At 56.8% G+C, this 25,937-nt stretch overlaps 2 protein-coding genes across 2 annotated transcripts; one reads left to right on the top strand and one right to left on the bottom strand.

The window, feature by feature from the left end:
- The first annotated feature begins 1,997 nt into the window (after positions 1 to 1,997).
- Ltk (leukocyte receptor tyrosine kinase) lies at positions 1,998 to 10,865 on the top strand. Its single transcript, XM_021640576.2, has 20 exons — positions 1,998 to 2,161; positions 2,617 to 2,760; positions 2,856 to 3,027; positions 3,115 to 3,265; positions 3,367 to 3,519; positions 3,651 to 3,807; positions 4,197 to 4,379; positions 6,024 to 6,122; positions 6,683 to 6,835; positions 7,386 to 7,481; positions 7,756 to 7,951; positions 8,371 to 8,461; positions 8,584 to 8,648; positions 8,826 to 8,955; positions 9,049 to 9,146; positions 9,467 to 9,559; positions 9,653 to 9,754; positions 9,878 to 10,012; positions 10,087 to 10,177; positions 10,286 to 10,865. The coding sequence occupies exons 1-20, from the start codon at positions 2,119 to 2,121 to the stop codon at positions 10,613 to 10,615; spliced, it is 2,682 nt and encodes an 893-aa protein (XP_021496251.1). The 5' UTR covers positions 1,998 to 2,118; the 3' UTR covers positions 10,616 to 10,865.
- A 93-nt stretch (positions 10,866 to 10,958) lies between these two features.
- Positions 10,959 to 19,499, bottom strand: Itpka (inositol-trisphosphate 3-kinase A). Its single transcript, XM_021640578.2, has 7 exons — positions 18,934 to 19,499; positions 12,967 to 13,063; positions 12,674 to 12,890; positions 12,344 to 12,548; positions 12,008 to 12,109; positions 11,664 to 11,735; positions 10,959 to 11,551 (listed from the first exon to the last, which is right to left on the bottom strand). The coding sequence occupies exons 1-7, from the start codon at positions 19,414 to 19,416 to the stop codon at positions 11,348 to 11,350; spliced, it is 1,380 nt and encodes a 459-aa protein (XP_021496253.1). The 5' UTR covers positions 19,417 to 19,499; the 3' UTR covers positions 10,959 to 11,347.
- Positions 19,500 to 25,937: the final 6,438 nt, after the last annotated feature.

The following is a 25,937-nucleotide window of genomic DNA, read 5'->3' on the forward strand; positions in this document are numbered from 1 at the left end:
TACCAGGCATTGTGGAGCATGGGTGTAATCCCAGCACTTGAGAGGCAGAGGCAGGCAAAGCTCTGAGTTTGAGGACAGGCTGGTCTACATATGCTGTCTTGAAAACCATATATATGTGCGTGTGTGTAAATATACATATATATGTATATTTATATGTTGCTATACTATGTGTAGCAAGAACTTTTTGCTTCTTTAAAAACACAGAAATGCTATGGGATTATGTTTCAGTCCCAGGTGTGGGATATGGGGCTGCTTCAGATTGTCCACAGCAGCTTATGAATTTGTCTCATGCTCTAGCAGGGTCGTGATTTTGCTAGCTGCAGAGTTTCTGCAAGAGTATGACAGCTGGAATTCTGGGGGCTCGTGAGAGGGTATATAAATGCTGGAGCCCTGAGAGGGGCCCCTTGGTGGCTGCTCCTGCTCCTGCTGCTGCTGTATTCTGCACAGAGAGGAGAAGAAATTGAATATCCTGACAGTGAAGACCAAACTTGCCCCAAAGAACTTGATGCCCCTAATCAGCAGAAAGTAGTCTAACGATAACCTTTCTCCTGTCCCCTCTATCCTTCTTTCCTGGGGGTTGGAAGGGTGGAAAAGAGTAAGGAACTCACAAAGTAGCAAACACCGACTACAGCTATGCAGATGGATGCTTGCTTAACGTATGTGCCTGTGCATCACGTGTGTGCTTGGTACACCTTGGAGGCCAGATAGGGACATCAGGTCCCTCTGGAACTGGAGTTGCAGACAGTTGTGACGCATCCTGTAGTTGCTGGGAATTGAGCGCTGGTCCTCTTGAAGAGCAGCCAGTTCTCTTAAGGGTTGAGCTGTCTCTCCAGCCCAACACAGCCTTTCTTACCTTATCATTTGCTGTGTGGAAGGACACACAATTCATCAGGAGAGGTCCACTATGAGTCAGCGGGCCAGCATAGAACTATGCAAAGTTTTATGAACTGCCTACTGTATAAAACAACTTTCAGCATCCTGGGGGCTTCACACCCATGGCTTAGAAATTAGCACTGTTACCAGGTGACATCTTTTTTCCTGCAGATGGTTGAAGATACCCTTTGCAAAAGATTTATTCTGATAGAGGGGTCTTTTTGTTTTTGTTTTGAGGGAAGTCATAACAATCCTGCCTCAGCCTTCTAAATTTTGGAATTACAGGCATGAACCACTATGCCTAGCTTAACGTTAGCATTTTGAGCAAAAGATAGAGGACACGATATACAAAACTACCCGAAGGCTTAATTCTGGCGGCCCTCTCAGGATTCGGGTGTCTGTGGCTTTCAGAAGGTTCCTTCTGTGTGATTCCGCAGGTGGTCAACTGTGGCTGTGCTGGTCGGCATTGCCTGGGGATGCTAGCTAGCACTTGACTCTTCTGATGCCTTTCTAAAATTCTACGAGCTTTTTGAGAGGAGGTCTCATGTAGCCCAGGCTGGCATCCAGTTTGACAGCAGAGGATAACCTTGAACACCGGTTCCCAGCTCCACTTCTAAGTGTGAGCTACCTGGAAACCTTGTCCAGCCACAGCAGGAAGAACGTGTGCACAGGACAGTGGAACTGTGGGCCACAAATGCAGAAATTCATGTTTCTGAGGTATCGGATGCTGCCTTGTGGTCAGAAAGGGACTGATAAGCACAACAGTGGCAAGCAATAATAACTTACTGGGGACAGTTTAGAAAGTGCTTCCTGCAAGGCATGGTCGTGTGTACACCATTGATCCCAGCATTCGGGTGGCAGAGGCAGTAGCTCTTTGGAGGCCATCGCCATGAAGAGCTAAGATATGGCTAGCCGCCGTTCAGGCTGCTATCTCAAAGGAATAGATAGAGTCAACTTTTTTCTCCTAACACTAACTCACTGTCACCAAGGGCTGGAGACTGAGAGCCTCCGTGTGGGAGTTCAGCAAGGCTCCTCCCGGAAGCTGGGGGACCTCGCTGCCCACATGCCCCGCCTTTCCTGCTCCATTTCCCGGGGTCTGATGTGGGTGTAGCCGGGCCAACGGGAGGTCTGGGAGGTCTGCGGGGCGGCGGTGATGACTCAGACTGCCGGGGACACTCCTAAACGCTTCGGACAGGCCTGCGAGTTCCGAACCATCACCCTGAGCTAGAAGCAAGGCGTCGGGCGATGGGCTGCTCGGGCCGGCTGCTGCTGTGGCTGGGAGCCGCGGGTAAGTGCTGTCCGGTGGTCAGGGGACTAGAGACACATGGGCTTGGGGCCGCTTAGAGACAGACCAGCTTCCAACGGCTCCTTGTAAGGCGCCCCCCACCCCCGCGCTTCTGGAGGGCAGCAAGAAAGGTTGGGAGCGCGTCCAGTTCTAAGAACCAGGGAGAGCCTCCGCACTGCCGGGGAGTGAGGACGCCCATCTAAACCGAGGAAAGGGGTGTGGGGCCTGCCGGGCGCGGCGGAGTCCCACGTCGCTCAGAGAACCTGGTACATGCAGACACCTCGCGGGGCTCGGCTGGGTGGTAGGTACCTGGCTCCAGGCTCTGTGGGCACCAGCTGGGTCGCGTTAAGGGTGTGGTTGCAAGCAGGAGACCGCTAAGTGGCTGTCTCGCTCGCTCATACGGCCCTCCCTTCACATTCTGCACCCTCAGACACCTCTCCCTCCATGTCACCTTTCAGGGACTATCCTCTGCTCCAACTCGGAGCTCCGGGCACGTTTTTTAACACCCTCACCTCTGCCGGCGCCGGTCCCCAATTCCCAGGGACAGAAAGTCAGCCCCGCGCGCAGTGGCCTGGAGCCAGCTTCCCTCCCTAATCCTCTAGGTGAGCTCCGGGCTCCTCCCTTTCCTCCGCTCCGCACCTCCAGATTCCCAGGCCCCGGGCAGGACCCCGACTCTTACCTGTCCCCCTGTCCCCAGGCGCGCGAGGGCCTTGGCTGTTCACCACGTGTGGCGCCAGCGGCCGGAGGGGACCCACACAAACGCAGTGCGACGGCGCGTACGCAGGCAGCAGCGTGCTGGTGACCGTGGGGGCCGCCGGGCCGCCGGGCGGCGCGCAGCTGTGGCGGGTGCCGGCCACCGGGCAGTACCTGTGAGTGCCGGGGGAGGCGGGTGGCGAGCGCGGGCCTGGCCGAGGTCCCGCAGTCCAGGCGCCAACGCTGCGCCCCTCCTCCCGCAGGATCTCCGCCTCCGGGGCGGCGGGCGGCAAAGGCGCCAGGAACCACCTGTCCCGGGCGCACGGCATCTTCCTCTCGGCAGTCTTCCTCCTCCGTGGCGGGGAGCCGCTGTACATCCTTGTGGGCCAGCAGGGCGAGGATGCCTGTCCCGGAGTAAGCGGGGCGCCGGCCTGGGAGCCGGAGGGGGCGTCCTCGGGGGCCTGGACCACTGCCCGGGGAGGACAGGGTCCCCGGTCACGCGCATTTCCACCCAGGGGAGCCCCGAGAGCCAGCTCGTCTGTCTCGGGGAGTCTTGGGCCACCGGAGAGCACGCGACGACGACGACGAACGGGACCGCCGGGGTCCCCGGCCGGAGACGTTGGGCCGGCGGGGGCGGGGGTGGCGGGGGCGCCACCTACATCTTTCGGGTAGGTGCACCGGGTGCTGGTGGCCTGGACCCCTGGCTGGGCGTTAAGTGTCCCAGGCTCCTCTCTCTGTCTGGGTGACCTCGGGGTTAGCCCCCCGGGGCGCGGCCCTTGACCGGCCCCTGGACCCGTAGCTGCGCGCGGGGGAGCCGGAGCCGCTGCTGGTGGCGGCGGGAGGCGGCGGGAGGGCCTACTGGAGGCGACCGGACGGAGGCCGGACTCGGGCGGCCCCCGAGAAGCTGGAGAACCGCGGGGCGGCGCCCGGGAGCGGCGGGAGAGGAGGCGCGGCAGGTGAGCGCGCTGGCCCGGGAAGAGGGGCGTGGCAACGGGGAGGGGCGTGGCGGAGGGCGTGGCGTGGCGATGGAAGGGGCGGGGCGGCGGGAGGGAGGGGCGTAGCTGTGGAAAGGGGCGTGGTGCGGCTGGGAGAGGAGGCGCGGCAGGTGAGCGCGCTGGCCCGCGAGGAGGGGCGTGGCGAGGGAAAGGAGCGTGGCGTGGCGGCAGGGGGCGTGGCGGTGGATGGGAGGGCGGGGCGATGGAAGGGGCGGGGCGGGGCGGGGCGGCGGGGCGGGGCGGCGGGGCGGGGCGGCGGGGCGGGGCGGCGGGGCGGGGCGGCGGGGCGGGGCGGCGGGGCGCGGGCGGCTCCGCCCCGCCACTGCCTGTCCTCTGCCGTCGCTCCGCAGGTGGCGGGGGCGGCTGGACCTCGCGGGCCGCGTCCCCGCAGGCCGGACGCTCGCTGCGGGAAGGCGCCGAGGGCGGCGAGGGCTGCGCGGAGGCCTGGGCAGCGCTCCGCTGGGCCGCGGCGGGAGGCTTCGGGGGCGGCGGCGGGGCCTGCACGGCGGGCGGCGGCGGCGGAGGCTACCGGGGTAGGTGCGCCTGTGGCCCGGTGACGTGAAGGAGAGATGGGGAATGCCCTGCCCTGCGCTGTGCCAGACCACAGCGGGTGCTCTTAGAGAGGAGGTCAGCCCCGGGCGTGGCGGCACACCCGCCTGCACGTGCGTGCCGGAGGCAGGAGGATTTCAAGTAGCTACTGAGTTGAGTTTGAGGCCAGGCGGGACTACAGTCTGGTCTTGTTTTGCCTTTTCTTTCTTTCTTGTCTGCCTTCCTTCCTTTCTTTTTTCCTTCCTTTCTCTCTTTCTCTCTCATTTTCTTTTTTTTTTTTTACCCCGGTTTTTTGAGACAGGGTTTCTCTGTGTAGCTTTGGCCATCCTAGACTCTGCTCCTTTACAGGAGCCTCTGCCTCCCTGGCTGCTGGGATTACAGGCCACCACATCCCGCTTGTTTTGTTTTTTAAAAAGGGCCGAATTAGCCAAGCTTGGCGGCACATTCCTTAATCATACTACTCAGGAAGCAGAAACAGGCAGATCTCTGTGAGTTCCAGGCCAGCCAGGGCCTCAAAGTGAAACTCTGGAAAAAAAAAAAAAAAAGCCCAAATCAATTGCAAATTACACATGCAGTTAAATGGCATTCCCGTTCCAAAACAAATCCTTCCTCTTCTTTAACAGTCTAAGGAATTTAGCTCAGCTTGTTAGCAACCTGAGCTGGGAAGGGGAAGGGCAAGGATGGTTTAAGTCAGTAGTTCTCAAAGTGTGGTCATCATAGAAGTTGTTAGAAATACAAACTCAGGGTTGGAAGCTGGGAAGATGTTGGTCAAACGTTTAAAAAAAATTAGATGAAAGGAGTGAATTTAAGTTATCCTTAGTTCAATAGGGTAACCCACAATTAATAACAATGGTTTTGGTTCTGTCAGTGCAGGGGATAAAGCCCAGCCGGTGGGTTGAACCCTGGGCCTTGAGTATGCTAGAGAAGGGCTCTACCCCTAAGCTGCATCCCTAGTCCCAGTAACAACATCGCTAAGGTAACAGATCTGAGGTGTTCCACAAACAATGAATGAAATGGTACATAGGTCTGTTGGCTTAAATGATTGTGTAATGCATGTACATTTCAAAGTATCATATTCAGTATGTACACAAACCTTGTTAATAAAAATTAATTGCTATGATTAACTTTCAAAAGAAATGCGTGGCCAGTCTCCGGAATCCATGACTCCAGGGGAGGGTACTGGCCATCTGTTTTAATTGGCCCTCGGAGGCTCTAGAGTTCAGGGACACTGATGTGAAGAATTAGAATCTCATCTGTCAGGACTGGACTGTTCATAAATATTTTATGGCATGCCTCTTTGTTCAGACAGAAATGGAAGTTGTGGGCTGAACTCTCATTTCGCAGCTCAGAATGTGGCCTGGAGGGGCTATGACAGAGAAGGGGGGGGTCTCAGCCAGGCTAAGCTAGGTCTTTGGGTTCCAGCAGAACAGCCAAGTCCCCACTTCTCTACCCCCTCAGCAGCTGTACGGCAGTGTCATTGCAGAGAGGGCCACACAGGACTTATACTGGGAGGCCTCAGCTTTCCTGCCGTTCCTAAGCCAGCTTCCCAACTGCAAGGCAGCTATGTGTTCTCCTCCAGCCCCACTCCACGCTTTTGTGCTTAAACCCCCATCACTCTCAATTTCAAGGTGGCGACACTTCTGAGTCTGACACCCTCTGGGCTAATGGGGAAGATGGCATATCCTTTGTACACCCGAGTAGCGAGCTCTACCTGCAGCCTCTGGCAGGTAAGTGCCCCACACCCCTCCCTCTCAGCCTGGTCAGCCATCCTCTGAATCCCTGGGCCCACAACCATAGGTACGAGATACCCAGTACTTAAATGGCACAGGAACATTTGAGAAGTACCTGCAAGTCGTGATTCTAGCATCCTAGACTGCTAGTCAAGTGTCCTTGCTGCAAATTCTCTCCAGATACCCCAGGGCTCAAGTGTCCCACAAAATGTGAGGCTTGACTGAAGGCCCCTGGCTGGGCCAGCAAGATGGCTTGGCAGGTAAAACCCTTACCTCTCAAGTCTGATAAGCCGAGTTTGTTGCTCAGGATCCACAGTGGAAGAAGATGAATTCTGACTTGTACAATCATGTGCACGGACGCCTCTCTTTGTCTCGGAATAAAATCGACCGACAAAAAAGAAGCCCCCAAGCTCTGTGGTCACCCTGTGTGTTGGTGTGACTGGGATCACTGCTTACCTTATAACTCCTGACCAGAATTAACCACGCTGCTGCAAAGTCCTGCATGCCCCGTTCCCATCCCCTTTCCCACTCCGCCGCATCTCTTCTTTCACTCACAGTCACAGAGGGCCATGGGGAGGTGGAGATCCGAAAGCACCCCAACTGTAGTCATTGTCCTTTCAAAGACTGCCAGTGGCAGGAAGAACTCCAGATGGCTGAATGCATATGCCCCGAGGGCATGGAGCTGGCCGAGGATAGTGTCACCTGCCTGCGTACGTCTTGCCTTTGCCCTAAGTCTGACTGCTGGGTCACAGGCAGGTATGAGGAGTGGGGCGCCCGGAAAGACAATGTAGAGGCCTGTTGTGTGCACACAGGCACTGTGTGGAGTGCTGTGTAGAGGGCTGCCAGTACAGCAGGGCACAGTCTGCTGTCAAGAACACGTAGGCCAGGGTGGGAGGCAAGATGGATGTTTTGATGTAGACATGTATCTAAAAATGGCAGTTGCTATGGAAGGTATCAAATAGTTAAGGGGTTCTCAGGAGGGAGAGCTGTTTTTGTCCAGGACAACTGGGAGGCATCGTGGGAAAGTAAACACCAAGCTGAGCCTCGAAGCATGGATGGATTTCAGGGCACCCAGACATGGCACCACACAGGTGCAATCCCAGCAGGGGTAGGCTAGCACGGAACTGAGTCTGAGGTCTGAGGCCAGCCCGGGTTATACTGGGAGACCCTGTCTCAAAATAAAACACAAAACAAATAAGAAATGCATTGGAGGGTAGAGGGACAGAGGAGCCTCACGTAGATGGCTTGCTCCCTCCCTAGACCCGCCAACCACCAGCAGCCCACTGATTCTCATGGGAGCTGTAGTGGCAGCCCTGACACTGAGTCTCCTCCTGATGTGCGGAGTCCTGATTCTAGGTATGGGCACCAGCTTGCATGGCTGGTGCAGGCCGACCCTTCTCTTCCAGGCTTGCAATGGGCTTTGCGCTTCTAGGGTAAATGTGGCTGACTCCGGGGCCCTTATCCCCACAGAGCGATGCTAGACTCCTCTACGCTTCTAGGCGAAGCCGAGGAGTCATGGGAAGAAAGCGCATTTGAAAAGACTTTTTGGAAAGGTGTTCTGGGTGCGGGGAAGCAGAGTGGGCCTGACGGGATAGGCAGAGGGCATGCCTGTGTTCTTCTCACCCGCAAGTGAACCAGAAGAAGTGGCAGAACCTGCGGGGGACCAGGCTGCCAGGCCCCGAGCTTGAGCTGAGCAAGCTTCGCACCTCTGCCATCAAGACAGCCCCCAATCCCTATTACCGTCAGATGGGGCTCAGCCCTGCCCGGTCCTGGCCTCTGCCCCCGGGGCTCACCGAGGTTTCCCCAGCCAACGTCACTCTGCTCAGGTGCGTCTTCTATCTCCCCCTGAGATGGTATACACCCCAACCCCCCTTCTCCATCCTTCCTCCTCTCACGGTGCATATTGACTCCCAGAGAACATCCAACTCAAACCCTTGATGCAGAGGAGATGGAGACCCCACGAGCTCCAAAAGATGGAAGTTCTGAGGTGCAGAGACTGGGAACATCTCCCAGTGTATTAACACAAGCAGAGGCCTGATTCCACTTTACCACCCTCAGGCCCCGTCTGCCCTCTCTTCTGCCCCAGTCAGCCTTAGCTTGTGCCCGTGAACATCCGTGGCCCCAGAGAGTGTTCAGACAGGGTCATTTGGGGCATATTGGGTAGGAACCAAAGAGGGGCACTAGCGCAGCCCCTCTATACAACTTGTGCATGTCATCCACTCCCTTCCAACTTGTCTTCTTGTAGAGCCCTTGGCCATGGTGCCTTTGGGGAGGTGTATGAGGGCCTAGTAGTTGGTCTTCCTGGGGACTCCAGCCCTCTGCAGGTGGCTATCAAGGTGAGAAGGGGCGGGGCTCCTGGTTGGGGTAGGTAACGGAGAGACGGACTGATGCTAGAGCCTTTGTTAATCAGCCTCCTAAAGCACCCGCAAAGCTCAGGAATGCTCCGCCCCCTCTCCAGACTCTGCCAGGGCTCTGCTCCAATCAGGATGAGCTGGACTTTCTCATGGAGGCTCTCATCATCAGGTACAACGGAGGCCAGGCGGGAGGGTGTGGCAGGAGGCGGGACCTGCCTACAGGAATGGCCTTTCCTCAGCTGAGAGGCAGCCTTCTAAGGGCACAGAGGTTTTCTGCAGTTTAACGGGGTCTAGAACATGCTCATCTCCCCGCTGGTGACGGGGTACGTGCTCCATTTCCACTCAGCAAGTTCAGCCATCAGAACATTGTGCGCTGCGTGGGGCTCAGCTTCCGGGCTGCCCCTCGCCTCATTCTGCTAGAGCTGATGTCTGGAGGGGATATGAAGAGTTTTCTGAGGCTTAGCAGACCACAGCCGGTAAGCCCCCTCTCTGACTCCCCAGAGCCCGCTAAGACCTTGGCCCTCTGTCCTAAGACCTCGATCAACTGGGATACCTTTTGCCCCATCCAGGGCCAGCCGTCACCTCTGACCACGTGGGACCTACTCAAGTTGGCCCAGGACATAGCCCAGGGCTGTCGCTACCTGGAGGAAAATCACTTCATCCACAGGTCGGAAGCAATCTCAACCCAGGAAACTGTCACATCCCTCATATACGAACTTCTAAAGAAACGTATCAGAACCAGCTCTGAGTTCTGGCATGACTATTGTCTTTTGTGTTGTTGTTTTAACTTTTTATTATTTATTTGATCAACATTGGTGTTTGACAGTGTGTATGTCTATGTGAGGGTATCAGATCCCCTGGAGGAGGAGTTACAGTTGTGAGCTGCCATGTAGTTCCTGGGAATTGAACCCAGGTCCTCTGGAAGAGCTGTCAGTGCTCTTAACTGCTGAGCCATCTCTCCAGCCTTAATAACTGTCTGTTCTACAGAGACATTGCTGCCCGTAACTGTCTACTGAGCTGTACTGGACCCAACCGTGTGGCCAAGATTGGAGACTTCGGAATGGCAAGAGATATCTACCGGTGAGTAGGAACTGGGGAAGTGGGAAAGCTGCTCCTAGGAGACAGGCTTGACAGCATGTGAAAACCCGACCTCTCTCTTTCTCCTTCATACAGAGCCAGTTATTACCGCAAGGGGGGCCGGGCCTTGCTCCCAGTCAAGTGGATGCCCCCGGAAGCTCTCCTGGAGGGCATTTTCACATCCAAGACGGACTCCTGGTGATAGCATGGCCTCCCTTGTGCTCCTTTCCTCGGCCCTAAAGCTAATCCTATCCTTTGAGGCCACCTCTGTGACAGCAGGGGAGGCTGCCATGACGGATCTCACTTGTCCCTCTGATGTAGGTCTTTTGGGGTCCTGCTCTGGGAGATCTTCTCACTGGGTTTTATGCCCTACCCTGGGCATACCAACCAGGAGGTTCTAGACTTCATCGTCACGGGGAACCGGATGAACCCTCCTCGGAGCTGTCCTGGTCCAGTGTGAGTTAATGGTGCTGCCCGGGGAGGGAGGTCCCTCAAGATTTGGGGAGGCATAAGCCCCTGCCTCTCCCCAGTTACCGAATCATGACCCAGTGCTGGCAGCACCAACCTGAGCTCCGGCCTGACTTTGCCAGCATCTTGGAGCGCCTTCGCTTCTGCACTCAGGTGTGGCCCCTGCATATGCCTTTGGTCCCCTCTAACTATCCTGGTTCTGTAGGACAGAAGCCATAAAATGGCTATACAGATCCCTATTGCCCAACTGTCTCACTACAGGACCCTGATGTGCTGACCTCACCCCTGCCGGTGGAAGCAGGGCCCACTCTAGAGGAAGAAGCAGCTTCTAGGCTGGAGAACAGGGCTCTGGAGGGTCTGAGAGCCCCACAGCCCCTGGAGCTGAGTTCAGAGAACTTGAAAAGCTGGGGAGGAAGCCTTGGCTCTTGGCTGCCCTCTGGTCTCAAGGCCCTCAAATCCAGACACCTCCGACCTCAGGACATCTGGAACCCCACCTATGGCTCCTGGACCCCAAGGGGCCCCAAGGGTGAAGACTTGGGCATTGACCTCAGCAATGGCTCCTCCTTGCATTCCTTTCCAGGCATCCAGTAGCCTCTACCCCCTGCAGTCTGTGCTGCGTGTTCAGGCATGTTTCAGGGCTGTCCTGGCAGCCTGGCCCGTCCACACTGGAAACCAGTCCAAACCCTGTGGGGAAGCACCTGGGCTACTCTCAGTCTTTGGTCTTAGGTCCACCTACACACCTACCCACTGCAGGGGTCAGTTGGAAATCCTGGACTGTCCTCTCCCCATATGTATCCTCCCTTTGACCTATCCCAGTATTACAAATGATGATGATGAAGAACCTTCTGATTCTTCAGTTCTATGAGTGGATGTGAGAGTCTGGAACAAGGACAGGAGACCAGGAGTGACGGGGAGGAGGCTGAGGCACAGAAGCTGCGGCTTTGAGTTTTATTAGGAAGGGTGTCCTCGGTAGTGTAGGAAGTTAGGCCAGTAATTCTATACACCTGTGAAGAACGACTCCGGATCTGGTCCCTCTAGAGAGGTGTGAAGCCACTTGAGAAGAGCTGGGGTGGGGGAGTAGCCCTCTGTTCCCTTCCCCTCCTATAAATTAGTGTCATTGAGCTCTAGGAAACAGGCTTGTGTGGAGGCCAACTCCTGGCGTTGGCAGTGTGCCCCCTCACTGGATGGCACCTGGCCCTGCAGGACCATGTGAACTGCCCGCCCAGCGGGGTTCCAGTCTCTTGCCGGCATGCATGGTGGGGACGCAGCCACAGGTCCACATCTGTCTGACCAGCCGGCCCAAGTGGGGGAAAGGGCCCTGCCTCATCTCTCAGCCAGGCTGGCCAAGATGCCAATGAGATTGTCCAGCCCCAGCAAGTAGCCGTCCTCACGATTGCCCTCCTCCCAGGGCCGCCGATGATCCAGGATCTGGCCATCGGGGAGGGGCGTGGTCTTGCCAAAATCGATGAGCCACACTCCGGCACGATGGCAATGGTCATGCACGAAGAGGAGTGAGCTGCCAATCACCTGCCGACCCCCATGGCAGTCAGGCCACCCGCCTTTCCCAGAGGCCCCCCGCCTTTTCCGTTCTCCACTCCGTAAAGCTCGAACCCAGCCCCTGAGCCCACCCACCTCTTACCTCATGCCTTCTGAAGAAATCTGAGATCTCCAGGGTGTCCCTGATCTGCTGCAGGCGGTTCAGGTACCTCCTCTGGAAGAGTTAGGGTGGACAGATTACTTTCCCACCCAGGGCGGCTTTGCTGCACCATGCATTTCCGCTCGCCTGATACCGTGGTGAGGAAGAGCCCCACCCACGTGGCTCGCATAGGAGAGGAAAAAACAAAACGATTACAGTACCATGAGGGAAATGCCACCACTGGGGATGACATAGTTGAGGGCGCTAGAAAGAATAACCAAGAGGCACCCACCCTCGTAGAGGGGTGCGCCCAAACCTCAGGGTCCTAGAACCCTCCCCTCACTCACCAGCACTTCGGCATCTCCCTGCATGAACTCCTCAAAGACACGCGTCACTTGCTCTCGGCTCCTTGTCGTTTTGAAATCAGTGCTGCACGATCCGTCGGCTTTCTGAAGGAGGTGGGCAAGGAGTGTCAGGGACCCGGACCCATCTGAGGGGAGAGAGGATCATGCAAAGGGCAATGGTCCCTCCCTGGGGCCTTAACCTCTGGGGTCCAAGAGATGGCTACCAGGGCGCGGGCTCGGCTCCTGGTGGCGACTGAGGCAGTAGGCCCGGAAACGGAAGCACGCGCTGAAGTAGGGGCAGGAGAAAGGCCATGCAGAGCCGGGGTTTGCCCAACCCACCTTGATGCCCTCAATGCGGAAGCCCAGCGTAGTGCTGGAGCTGATGCCTTCGCGCCACTGCATGTAGCGTGGCTTGGTGACCGCGCGCTGCGCATGCTCCTCCTCAGTAGGCGCCTCAGGGTCCACAGCCAGCATCTTCTTGTACATGTCCTTCCGCAGCTTGGGCCTCTCTCGGGCTTTGGTCAGCTCCTCCTCTAGGTAAGTTCTGTGAGGCGCAGGCCGGGGCCGGTGCATGAAGGCACGCACACAGGGACTCCCATCTGAGCTTTTCCCCCAGTCCCTTGGTCTCCCCCACCCCCATTCTGCCCGACCAAGGGAGGGGCCACAAACCTGACCCCCATCTTGCAGTCGAGCACACAGGGCCCATCAAAGCCGTCGAGCAGGTCCTGTAACTGCAGGTAGCTCTCGCCATCCCGCTCCACCACGCCGTGGAAGGCGGGCACACACCCGCGCAGCACGTCGGCCATCAGGCGCACCAGACAGTAGTGTTCCGGCTCCGAGCTCCGCTTCAGGATCAGGCCGCTGGTGCCCGCGGCTTTGAAACTCCCTGCGGAGGGGCTCCCGTTAGAAGGGCCCAGCGATTTCCTGTCGCGGCGACCTCACCCTTCCGCACCGGTGCTCACCTGTGTGCCCTGCCAGCTGCACCCACGAGTAGCGCCTTTTGAAAGGGCTCATGACCGGCAGGTTGACCATGGTCCGGATCTTCTGCCAGTGGCTTTTCTGAAAGCAGTAAGTCCAGGGCTGCGCGTCAGCGTCTCAGTAACCTGTAGGCCCTCCCCATCTCACGCAGAAATCCAACCTGACTCTACCTCACAGAGAAGCACTGAAGGTCTTTCATGCAGGCTTTCACTGCTCACTCACTCACCTACCCACCCAAAGAAAATGTGCGGCAGGTACTGAGACAGGCAGAGAAAAGGTCATTTCTAGCTTCGCAGATAGTCTGAATGGAGCCCTGGATTTAGCATCAGAAGGCTCAGGGTTGAAACTAGCTCCGCCACTGGATGAGCAGGTGACTGGACTGCTCAGCCAAGGCTTTTGAACTTGGTGAATATCAGAGTCACTTGATGGCCAGCCTTGAAGCTGATTCTCACATCTACCACAGAGATGGAACTAAAAATCTGCCTATCTACCAAGGCCCAAGGAAGATGCTTCTGGGAAAAGGGGAGACGGTTTCTCTTTCAGCACTATTGGAATGAGGGACGCTCGAGTCTGACTCTCCTCATTCCTTGGCATGGAGAGAATTGGGCCAAATTAAGATACGGGATTTACTAACTTGGGACCCAGTTCTCTCACTCAGGAGGGCAGACCAACCCCAGTCAACCCTTACCACAGGGTCAGGGAAGGGAGGCCAGCCTGCCAGGGCTTGAGGCGCTCTGGACTCTGGCTGCCCTTGGATCCCACACGAATCTTTCTAGCAAACAAAGCTAAAACCCCAAGGCACCCACGGTTGTGATCTGGACGGAGAAACCTACTGCCTGAAGATGAGATGAAAAGCTGAAAGCCTGGTTTCTTCGATAAAACTGCAGGTAAATGCAGCTATTGTGGGCGTTATCTCTTGTCCCCTAGCCATTACTCTGGCTTCTCCTCAATTCTGAAAGCGGCTCACACTTTGGACCTTTCCACCTCCTACCCCAAACTCAGCAGTCCTGCATCTGCTCCCTGAAGTGCAGGGATTTGTGTGTCTTGTCTGTGGCCTTGTCCCACGGACTCCTATCTGATAGAGGAGTTCCTAGAACCCAGGAACAAGCCTCCTTGCTGAAAAAGAACGCTAAGAAATGAGGTAGCTTAAGTGGAAGAGGCAGGGCTGGTGATAACGCGATGGGTAGGAGTGAGCAGTCACTTAGAGCAGTCCTGGCTGGCTCCTTTTCACTTTCTAGCTCAGTGAGTCCAGGCAAGTGCTGTTTCCTCCATGAGGATGTAGCGGCTGCCCTAACACGAGCCAGCATTTCCTGACTGCCTACCGCATGCCAGGCACCTTCTCATCTTCCCACAGGCATCCCTGCTCTCACTTTCCCAACACAGCACACCAGGGCGTGATCACATGTCCAATTCCCAGGGATCTGGGGGTGTAGCCAGAAGCAGCCCACTAGAAACATGACATCTTTCAAAACTCCTTTTATAAAGCTTTAAATACATACAAGGTTTGCATTCTGCTGCATAATGAATCTCAGTTTTCTTATAAAACCCCCCTCCTCCCAAATCCTCAAGTAAAATTCCAGGAAGGTGATGTCTGTAGCGTGTGTGTTCAGCACATGAATCCTCGACCTCCTCTCTCACACTCACCTTGAGAACAATGATGGTCACGATGCCCACACACAGCACGGGTATGAGCTGCTATCAGTCCCATCACACAAGGAAGCCAAGGCTCAGAGAAGTTAGCATCCTCACGTCCTGCTTCTAGACCCCCAGCCTATGGCTTATGCTCTCTATCAGCCCAACTTCCTCCCACAATCCAATCATTCCAGCCGTTTTTTTATAGTTTCCTTCTGGGGGGGGGGGGGGACAAAGGGGATATCACATGACAGGCAGCTTTTACAGGGTGAAACAATTTACAGCTGTAGGGTGCCGTGAAGACTTTAATCTCCGAGATGGACCTGGGCATCTCCCCCTTCTGCCTTTATCCAAAGGATGAACTTGATGGTGAAAGGCTTGGGTGGTTGAAAAGCCTAACAAAATTTTTGGGGAAAGGGGGGGCAAGAATGAACTTAGCCAGGGTACATCTAGTTCTGTAGTCATCCTGGTGGGAGGACCAGCTTGGGCTGTGGAGGAAACTGCACCATCCTTCCTTTTGGGGTTTTGTGATTTCCTGAAGAGATTTAAGGTGGAAGAGGAGTCCCATTGAAGTGGGCTGATTGCACATGGCTGTAGTCCTAGCTACCTGGGAAGCTGGAAAAGGAAGACTGTGAACCCAGGAGTTTGAGGCCTGCCTCTTGTCCCTAAGCTGATAGGAAATAGATCCCTTACCCACTCTCCCTGCCTTGATTCTGTGAGTCTCACATGAGCAAACAGCAGTAGATTCTAACTGCGGGTAACAAGGGGCTTTGACGTCCATTATCTGAGCAGTGCCTCCCAGACAGCTGAGGTTTCTTATAGCAAAATGGAGCTCCCTTGCTAGTCACAGACACGGTCAAACATGAAACCCAGGTGATGCAAACGGCACGGAAGCCACGTCGCCGCCATCTTCCCTCCTTAGCATGATTCCTTCTGCAGGGAACATGATGCACTCACAGAAGAATGCATCCAAAAAGCCTGCTAGGGAGTCAATCTTGGGTTGGTGGGTGGTGAAGATTTTGGCTCATAAACAGGAAAGACATGGTAAAGCCCTCCTTCCGTAGTAAAGAGGCTGTTTCCACCAACCAACACACAGCCATAGGCTACCTGGACATTTGGTGCAAAGGCCAAGAAACCTGCACCCAGGACCCTCTGATGATGATGCAGGAGGAGCCTGATAATTTCTCATCCCTACAGATGAGGAGAAAGTGTGTCTCCATAGGTAGGGCCCTGTTGTGTCCTAGCCTTAGACCCTCCCTTGTCTAAGCTCTGTTTGGAAGCCTTCAGGGCGTCATCCCAGACACCAACCCAGGCAGCCTGTTTCCTACCAGACTACATCCTTTGCTTCTGGCTTTAGTCCCATCTTGTTCCCTGCCTCTACACAGAGGTTCTCCAAATGTGCGTCATGACCCCTTCGGGCGGGGGTGGAGGGGCAAACAAATCTTTCACAGGGGTCATCTAAGACCATCAGAAAACACAGATATTTGCATCATGGTTCATAACGGTAGCAAACTTACAGTTATGAAGCAGCAACAAAAGTACCTCTACGGTTGGGGTCACCATAACATGAGAACATGCTTTAAAGGGTCGCAGCATTAGGAAGGTTGAGAACCACTGCTCCATAGAGCCATCAATGCCGGCTGAAATTTTTGCCAGCCCAACACCCTCCCCATGTTCCAATTGTCCTATCAAGCTAGCACTCCCTGTGGTGATGGTGGGGAGAGCCAGCAATTTAAATTTACCAAGCGATGTGCACTAAGGTATAAGTGACCCACGACTTCGCCTTCCCAAGGGCATCTGCTTTTTAAAAAGGAAGTCTGTTAACCTAAATTCTGCTCTATAATTAGTGGGAAATGATGTGTGGGGGTTCTGAGTCCAGGAGGGGACAGCATTCAGGTCTTCCTACCTAGTCTGAGTTACTGAGAGAATAAAATCAGATGAATAAGAACAAAAAGGCCTTCTCTTCTGCTAGGGTCACCCCCACCACTGTCTTGTTGGAGTAGGCCTCCTGTTTCTTCCTTGGCTTGCTCAGCTTTTCTTGTTTCTGAATGTTCCCTCTATCAGAGAAAAGGAGGCTGGAGCGGAGCAGCGCTGCCCAGCTCTACCTGCCCTGCTATGAGCAGGCTGTACAAGGGCCTAGAAGTAAAGGCAAGGTCACAGAGGCTGGCTGAGGCAGGCAGAGCCTTCTGGGGTCTGGGGTGTGAGGTGCTGGCATTTAGTGTCATCCTTGGAATGCAGCCACGGGGTGCATCCGTAACAGTCAGCGGGACGACTCTGCTTCCTGCCTGGGGAAGCCCTTAAAGGCGGCCGGGGCAGGCGCACTGTGAGGCAAAGTCCGATCCTGGCCCTTCCACGCAGACGCAGGCACAGCCTCTGTCAACAGCTCCAGGCTTATCTGCAGCTCCGGGGCTGTTTGCCTTCGGGGAGGCCCCGGCGTGCTGGGGGTTGGGAAGGCCTGAAGACAGCCTGAGGGTTTCAAAGGGCCCGGAGAGGCTCTCTGGACCCGCTCCTGGAGGCTCCCCGAGACACGGAGGCCCAGGGTGGAAGAGGAGGATGAGCACTTGCAGGGGACGGCTAGCTTCAGCCTCTCCTCGGTGTCCTGGCCCCAGCCGGGGCTGCCTACACTGCACCCAGATTTAGGCTAAGGGACCTCCTTCGCGCGGCCTCTCCCCGAGCGTTTAGACGCGTCCTCGAAGGCAAAACAGGAAAGCGAGAGTGCCTGGCGTCCCAGCCCGGGTCCTCCCAGCTCTTATCGGTCGCACCCTTCCCAGGGGCCCGCCTCTCCGGTGTCAGAGATTGGAGCAGGGGAGTGGCCGATCTGCGGCTCCCGCTCCGCACAGGTCCTCCCCCTGCTCACAAGCCTCGGTCTCGGGGAGGAGGAGGAGGGTCTCGGCGACCTTCGCCTCGTTGCCTAGTCTAGAGTCGCCCTGAGAACGACCACCCGTCCGGGAGGGGGGGGGCGCTGACTCGCCAGGGCAAAGGGCGCAGCGAACTGGAGACTGAGCCCCGACACGCACACCTGGCGACAGGGAGGGGGAGGGGCGGCACTGCACCCTCGCCGGGAGCCCTCCCCACCCCACCCCCGTGTCAGCCCCTCTCTGGGTACCGTAAGTCTCTGAGTCACAACGCCACTGCCTCCCTCGCTCGCTCCAATCCCAGCGAGCAGGGATGCCGGGTTCCAGAAGGCCCGGGACACACCTCGGGGCCTTTCTCAAGGCCTCAGGGCCACACGGGCAAGGTTTCACTCTGGAAGTCCAGTCTCCAGGACCCGGCCTTCTGGGCAGGGCTGGGGGGTCCTGGAGGCAGAGCGCCCTGGCGTTCCCGGACTCTCTCTTTCCACTCGAGGAGCGCTCTCGTAAAAACGCATCGAGAGCAACGCTGCACAAGGTCCCAGGCAGCGCGCTCAGGGATCTGGCCGTGGTTCAGACGAGGGAGACGACTGGAGCGGGCCGGGCGCAAGTTCAAGGCCTGAAGGGGGCTACAGGCTGTGCTTTGTTCTAACTTGGCAATTCAGTACCGCCCTGTCTCGAGGTAAAGGGGGCCCGCGGATGTGTGTAACTCGGCAGCGGAGTGCGTGCCTACCGTGTACAGTCTCCAGGAGAGGGGTGCGAGGTGAGGACGGGGCCAGACCACAAAGAACAACCTCACCTCACGCTGGCCCGTGTTGCCTGAGGGCTGGGTCGGCCCCAGGAAACTCCCACACTGTCAGAGGCAGAGACTACCAAGCAAGCTCCTGTCAGCCTCAGTTTACCTCCCCCCCAGGCACTCGGCAGTGGTCGGCCAGGGCGAGGAGGGGAGGGGGGCGCAGCAGGTGGATCTCGGTTCCGCTCGGTCCCCATCCCGGCGCCCCTCCCTCCCCGCGTCCACGCCTCCCAGGCGCACGCGGGGAGCAGACGGCAGCGGCTCCGGAGCCGAGCCAGGAGCTCCGCTCCACTCCCACTCAGGAGAGGGAAACCGTGGCAACGGCGGGGGTGGGGCCGCGGCACCGAGGGGGGGGTGGAGGAGAGAGCTCACGCGTCCCTTTCTCCCCAGGGCTCCCGGGGCAAGGCTCCCCGGCTCTGAGCTCTCCAAACCCTGACGGTTAGCCCCGGTCCGCCCGCCGACCCCGCCCCGTGGGGCGCCTGCTCCCCACCCACCCCCCTTTAGACGCCCAAACGCTCAGCTACCGTCGCCCGCCCACACACACCCCAGGCGGGAGGCCGTCCTGGGGTCCCCCTCCGTCCCCGGGCCCCTCGGGCTCCTCGGCGGGGCACCCCGGCCCGGTCCCTCCCCGCCACCCGGCGAGCTGCCCCCGCCGGCCCCGCCCCCGCGGCCCGTACCTGCCCCACGTCCTCGCTGGCTTCCAGCTGCACGTTGCCGCGGCTCCGGCTCTCGCTGTCGCTCAGCAGATCGTCCTCCGAGTCCTCGAGCGGCGACGAGGAGCCGGTGGAGGAGAGGGACGAGGTGGAGGGGCGGCGCGGCTGCTGCAGGTGCGAGCCCGCGGCCGGGAGCCAGGCCCCCTCCCGCTCGGGCGGCCCGGGGCTGGCCGGGGCCACGTCGTCCTCGGTGGTCACGGTGAGCTGCGGGATCACCGGGGCGGGGGCGGTCCGCGGGAGCCCGTTGGGCACTCGCCCCCCGCGCCGCTTGGCCCCGCGGGCCCGGGGCTCCCCGGCGGCGGCGGCGGCGGCGACCGCGGCGCAGCGCGCCTCGAAGAGCAGGCGCAGCTCCCCGACGCTCCGGCGCGGGGCCCGCTCCAGCCCGGGGCTGCAGGGCCCCGCGCCCCGTGGCCGCGCCATGCCCGTCGGGCGCCCGGGCAGGGTCATGTCCCGACACCAGAGCGGCAGCCGAGCCCACCAGCCCGCGGCGCGGCGGGGACTGGGGACGCTCGGCGCCTCGGGCTCGGGACTGCCCCGGGGGCGGAGCCTCGGCGACGCCCGCCCCGCCCCGCCCCGCCCCGCCGCGGCCGCGCCCCCCGCCCACTCCTTTCGCTTTCGGAGAAAGCGCGGGCCTCCCGCTGCCCTCGCCGCCCGCCCGCGGAACGCCAGGGGGGCCCCGGGGATCGCGGGGAGGTCTGGCCCGGGGCCCCCGCGGGATCTCTCCACCTGCCCTCGAGGAGGAGGAGGAGGGAGGAGCTGCCCCTCCCCCGAGCCCTGGTGCCCTCCCTCCCCCCACCCCTCCCCCCGGGCTTCCGAAGGATTCCTTCAGAGCGAACCGAGGGTCTTGACCTGCACAGGAAGGAGCTGCCTGTTCCTTCGCGGCCTTCCTCGAGCTCTTTTCCGTGTCCCAACCTTCCTGGTCAAAGGTTTCTGAGTCCCTCAGGCTCTCCTCTGGCCTGGGTCCCTTAATCCGGGGTTCAAGGCCGTCGGCCACCCAAGGGAGACACACGCCAATGCATGCGCCCAGCTGCAGAGACCGCTCCCCACCCCCACCCCTCGGAGCTCCCCACTTCCCGGCGGGCAGAGAACAAGGTCAAGAGGCGGAGCCTGAGTCTCTGCAAGTCTCCCAGCCAGCCCAGTCGTGCCTTTTCCCGGCCCCCCACTAGCTGGAGGTGCTGTCTCCTCCTCCCCCTCCCCCGCCGCTTCCTCTGGAGCCTTGGGGCCGCAGAGCCTTTTCGCCCCTCTGAACTGCTGGTTCTCCTTCGGAGCGGAGCGGTCAGAGGGTTGCTCTCAGAGTAAAATTTAGAGGTGGCTGTTGAGCGCGTAGCTCGGTGGTAGAGCACTTACTTGCCTTGCGTGTGACAAATGCTGGATTCCGTGCCCAACATGGAAGGAAGGAAAAAAGGGCTGATGCTCTAAAATGTGAGAGCCTTTTAGAGCTGTGATAGACAGCCAGTCCCTTAGGCCCACCGCGTCTTAGATGGAAACTTAGGCTCGCCTCTTCCATCATTTCCCTATTTGTAAACGGAAGAAAACCTCACCCGACCTAGAGTTGCGGTTGTGTATTGAAAAGAACACTGACGTCGAAGTTCAGACACCGCGAAGTCCTTGTCACCTCTGGATAGGTCAGTGGACTGTGCGTGCTGGTGGTCAGCTGACCGCAAGGCTACTGTGAGCGGGAGCCAGAATTTTCTGCTTTCCCCTAAATGCCAGAGGATTGAGGGCCCCTCATTGGACACCTGGGATTAGGGCATTTCCAGGAAAATTGCCTCCAAGACTGATAAGGGCCCAGGGGCGTGTACTCACCTTCCCTTTTCTCTGTTCAGCAAGAGTTTAAGCTGGTCCAGGAGACGGGGAAATGAGTGTTGATAGGGAAAATGAGAACCTCTGACAAAGAGAAAAGATTCCTTGGGGATTGACGGAGGAGGAGAGAGAAAGAGAAGAAAAGAGAGGAGGGAGGGAGGGAGAGAGAGAGGCAGAAGGAATGAAAGCACAAGAGAAAGGAAAACACACAAGTTTGAACACTTACCTCTTTCTTGGAAAAGTCAAGAAACAAGATGGACACATGGACACAGACAACTTTTCTGGGGCAGAAGTGTGGAGGTCTGGATTCTTGAGCCTAGAGCTATGCCAGCCTGTAGCACGCGATTCAGAAGCGCTGTCCTCAGAGGGTAGACTGGGACCTGGCAGAGGAAAATGAGAAGAGGGAGAAGGGAACATGTTCCTGGGTGCCAGGCGATGTGTGGGCAATACTGGAAGTAGGCTGGAGTCTGACCTAGCTGCTAAGAGAACGCCAAGAACAATTCTTTTCTTAATCCATGTACTCACTCAAGTCTTAGGTCCACCACAGCAGGAACCAAAGAATTGATCTTTGTTGCTGGGTGTGATGGTGAATGCCTGTAATACCCTTGCTAGGACTTGTTAGGCAGAAGTAGGAGAAGCAGGCGTTCCAGCTGTCCATCCTGAGCGGCAAAGCTGGCCAGCCTGGGCTACAAGAAACCTTTTCTCAACAATAACAACATAAATTGTTCTTCGCCGTGCCTGTCTAGGTGTATTCTGTTGGATGGGTAAGTACAATGTGGAATAGGTGAGCTGAGAGCTAGAGGCCTCCCGTGCATCGTGTCTTCCTCACTTACTACAGAAGAGAGAAGGGCTCCGCCAGGATGCTGGTTAGGACACTTGCTCAAGGCCTGGCTGAGCCCCTGGTTTCTGTCCCTGTGTTCATGTTAAATTTCTCCCTCCCTGCCTTCCTACTTCCTCTTCCCTGCATTCCTTGATATAAAATCTCCTCCTGTAGTCAGACTGTCCTGGAACTCACTCTGTAGACCAGGCTGGCCTCACACTCACAGAGATCTGCCTGCCTCTGCCTCCCGAGTAGTGGGTTAAAGCATGCACCTCCATTGAACCCACTCTGTAGTCCATCTCGGCCTCAGACTCCGAGCATTGAGCGTTGCTTCTATCTGAGCCTCCAGGGCGCTGGGATTTGTAGGCGTGCACCACCACAGCACAGGTGGCAGTTTTTGTTTTGTTTTGTTTTTTTGGTTTTTTTCATCAAGGGGCTTGTAGTTCTTTATACAATGAAGCAAGGGTCTGTCTCCACCTACTTCAGGCAGAAAACACAGGGAACATACTGAGGCAAGGCCTGGAGAGGTCATAATAAAGTCATCAATAGTAAGCTGCCAAATCTAGTAATCTCCTGCCTCGGCCTCTCCAGTACCAGGGCCCCAGATGGAAGCCATCATGCCCAGCTTTTGGTGCTTGAGGAGAAGGGATGTGAAGAAAATCCCATGGCATATGTGGCCTCTTGTGTGCTTAAAAGGAAAGGGCTGAAAGGGACAGGGAGAAAGTAACTGGGCACGGAAGAGTATGTGAAGGTTAAGGGATTGCCCTGAGCTAGGCCATGGGAGTCACTCTGCTCTGGCCACGGACCAGCTTGAAGTCAGTGGAAACAAACTTTCTCCTCCATTTCCTCCTCCTCCTTTGTTTTCCTCTTTCTCTCTCCTCCTCCTCCCTTTTTCTTCTTTGCCGTCCTTCTGAGCGCTGGGATCACAGGCATGTACCCCCCCCAACTTTCAACATGTTTTCTTGGGGCATCTCAATGGCATGGTCTTCCTAGACCTTCAAACACCGGGTCCTAAGGTGCCTGAGTCTTCTTCCTGTGCCTGGCCCTCTGGACTCAATATGTGTCTCTCCTGGACGGTAACAACCATGGGACAAAAATATGGGAAGAGGGGAGGCCTGAAAATGGGATGCATCACCCCCCCCCCCATCAGGTCAGGTGCAGTTTCTAAAGCTTCTTTAAACAAAACAAAACAAAACAAAACATTTTATTTGATGTGTGTGTTCTGCCCAAATGCCTGCCTGTGCACCACGCGAGTACCCAGTGCTCACAGAGGCCAGTAGAGAGTGCCCTTTCCCCTGGGATCAGAGTTGTAGATTGTTGTGAGCTGCCAGGCGGGTGCTGGGAATCAAATCTGGGTCCTCTGGAAGAGCACTGCTGAAACATCTCTCCAGCTCCCCTAAAGCTTTTCAAAGTCAAGCAGAGGGAGAGAAATGGCAGGAAAGCATGCACTCTTGACTTAGGGACTCGTTACTCTGAGATTCCAGGTCCTCCTCCATGGAGCCAGCACTGGGATGGAGGGGACCAGGTGGGATTAGTACAAAAATCTCATTCTAGTAACATATTCCCTAGGGAATTTCTTTTTTTTATTTTTTTATTTTATTCTATTTATTTATTTTTGGCTGTCCTGGACTCTTCTTTGTAAACCAGGCTGGCCTCGCACTCAGCACTCACAGCGATCCACCTGCCTCTGCCTCCCCGAGTGCTGGGATTACAGGAGTGCACCACTGCACCCAGCGAGCTTGGACCTTCTAAGAGATGTTCTGAACATAAGACTCCAGTGTTCTGTGGGAATACTTTGACTCACTCACTGAGCAAGCAAACACCTGTTGAGTAGCTGCAATCAACCGGACACTGTGCTAGGTGCAAAGGAACAATTGGCCCCGTTACTGGGAGTGAGTATCATTTCCCATTTTTATGGAAGAAAACCACTCAGAAGCTGACAGAAACAGTGAAGACCTTCCCTCACTGTTTCCAATGGGTTGTCAGGGGAAACCTATGCATCTTGGTCATGTATTTCCAGCCTTCTCAAGTGGTCGCTCTCCTCTGATGTTTGGCTCTGCCTGGGGCATTCTTGAAAGAGGATTGGTGGGAACCTGGACCCGCCCTCAACTGTGGCGGGGGGGGGGGGAGGGGGGGGAAGAGCAGTCCTGGAAGAGGAAATGTACAGATGTCTTACATGATAGTCCCAACTTCTGACACTTCTCGGCCCCGGGTGTTGGGGACTGCTCTGGTGCTCTGTGTATTCAGATGCTAAATTCTGGGCCCCAGATCTGATGACAGTCTAGACAAGTGCCTTCTCAGCTACACCGAATGATGTGTGTAATCTCTGCTTCCCAGTCACCTCTGACTGGCTAATAAAAAAATGGCTGGACAGCTTGTAACTGGGCAGAAGACAGAGGTCGGTGGAGCGCCTGTTCCTGGCGTTTGGGGTCTCAGGTGGGGACCACGGAGATGGGGAGGAGGAAAAGGAAGATGGAGAGAAAGGACATGGCCTGATAGAGCAGCTACAGCCCAGACGGGACCAATATCGGCAAGTAACTTGGGGTGTATGGCTGGGACCCAGACTAGCTGGAAATTTAGTATAAATCATACTAAAGCCTGTTGAATAAATCAATAAGTTTCAATTATTTGGGAGCTAGCCGGGTTAGAAAAAACTGACGAATTAACAAATTTTCTACAATATCTGAGTTTTTTTTTCCTTCTTTTTTCCTAGCAATCTGCCCCATACCTATAGCTTAGTCTTTGTGACAATATTCTGGAATATTCACGATAGCAGGATTGACCGACCCTCCATAATCTTTCACTCTTGTCTAAAACAAAATGTGTCGCCATGCCTGTGTGTGTGCTTTAACAACTCTCCTACTTCAGGACCAAGGTTTGCGGTCCCTCCAGGAGCCTGGATTCCTGAGTCTCCTGGATTCTCCACCGTCTCTTGAGGACAGGGACCTGCAGGGCCTCTCCCAGTAGCTGGCAACTTGGAGGCGATGACCTCCCGGAGGGTCCGAGGTCAGAGACTCAGAATCCCCACGCACAGTAGCTATGTGCTGGGCCTGTCTAAGAGTAAGCGCTCACCAGGGAACTCCCCTGCCTCTCCCAGTCGCCACGGGAGACTCGGCTCTCAACTAGAACATGGTTCCAGCAGGTATGACTGTCACTCGGGGGCCCTGGTGATGGACTCCACAGAGCAGAGTCGAACTGGGAGTAGGAACCGTGGGAAGCTGCCATTGCATTGGCTCAGGGTGCCAGGGGCTAGGGCCCACTGCAGTTGAGTTTAAGCTACTGAGTAACCTGGCCCAAGTGTCACGACTTCGCTTCCTTAAGACCGGGGGCGAGCTAGGCGGAGTGCAAGCGCGCGCTCTCGGGGCGCGGGCAGCGCAGACGCTCCATCCCAGCTGCTGCTCACCCGCCCGTCGCTCCTCCTGGACCCATCACATCCCAGACACACGTGCGCTCAACGCCAGACCGCCAGCTCCATGCTTCGCAGCCAACAGGCGAGAAGACCGGCCTCCCATTGCCTCGCGCTGTGATAAGGGAGTCCCGGGGCGCGGTGGAAGCTGCAGGGGTCCGCTTGGTGCCTTTCCGGTCCTTCCTTCCTCCCCGTCTGCGCTTCCTGGACAGGTGGGGGAGCTGGAAGGGCTCCCACAGAGAGGTAGGTCCCAGGAAGGCTTCCCCAGAGGTGACTTTCTCAGCTGGCCGGGGAAGGGGAAGAGGGAGGGGAAGGGGAGAAGTCGATGGAGATAAACTCACACTCGGACTTCAATGTAGTTATGGCAAGAACCAGATGTTTGTTGATGAGTCTTTATAGTTTTCTGGCTTGAGTTCCAATATTTTTGGTAGTGGCGTACGCTGGAAGGATAGAGGTAATGACGGGGGCGGGGGGGGCGCTCCGGAAGATTCCCCGAGCCAGGTTGTCTATGGAGCTGAAGATGGCCTTGAATTTTTATCAGTCCAATCTCCACCTCCTTACTCTTGGGGTTGGGAGGCGATTGCTGATGGAGAGTGACTTTAGGGCCTTGTGAACACCAAACACTGCTAACAGCTGTTTTGGTGGCTGTGCTGGGATTAAAGACTCGGGCCACCATGCCCAGTTCATTATCCATTTAAACGATGGGGTACTGTGCCACAGAGAAATAGGTTATCCCTGGGGATTGAGCGGTAGTGCTTGGAGCCCTGAAGCATCTTGCTGACTCTGGCCTTTGGTCTGTCTTGGGTGCAGGGCAGGCTGGAGTTCCCAGGATTAGCTTGTGCTCCAGTGGCTTGGGTGCTACCCTTGGCCAAGAAACTGCATTCCACCGACCAGGCACTGGGGCAGGCCTTGGCAGCCTTCTATCAACAGCAGACCCTT

Source organism: Meriones unguiculatus, chromosome 18 (assembly GCF_030254825.1).
Source record: "Meriones unguiculatus strain TT.TT164.6M chromosome 18, Bangor_MerUng_6.1, whole genome shotgun sequence".
In the NCBI taxonomy this organism is placed as follows: domain Eukaryota; kingdom Metazoa; phylum Chordata; class Mammalia; order Rodentia; family Muridae; genus Meriones; species Meriones unguiculatus.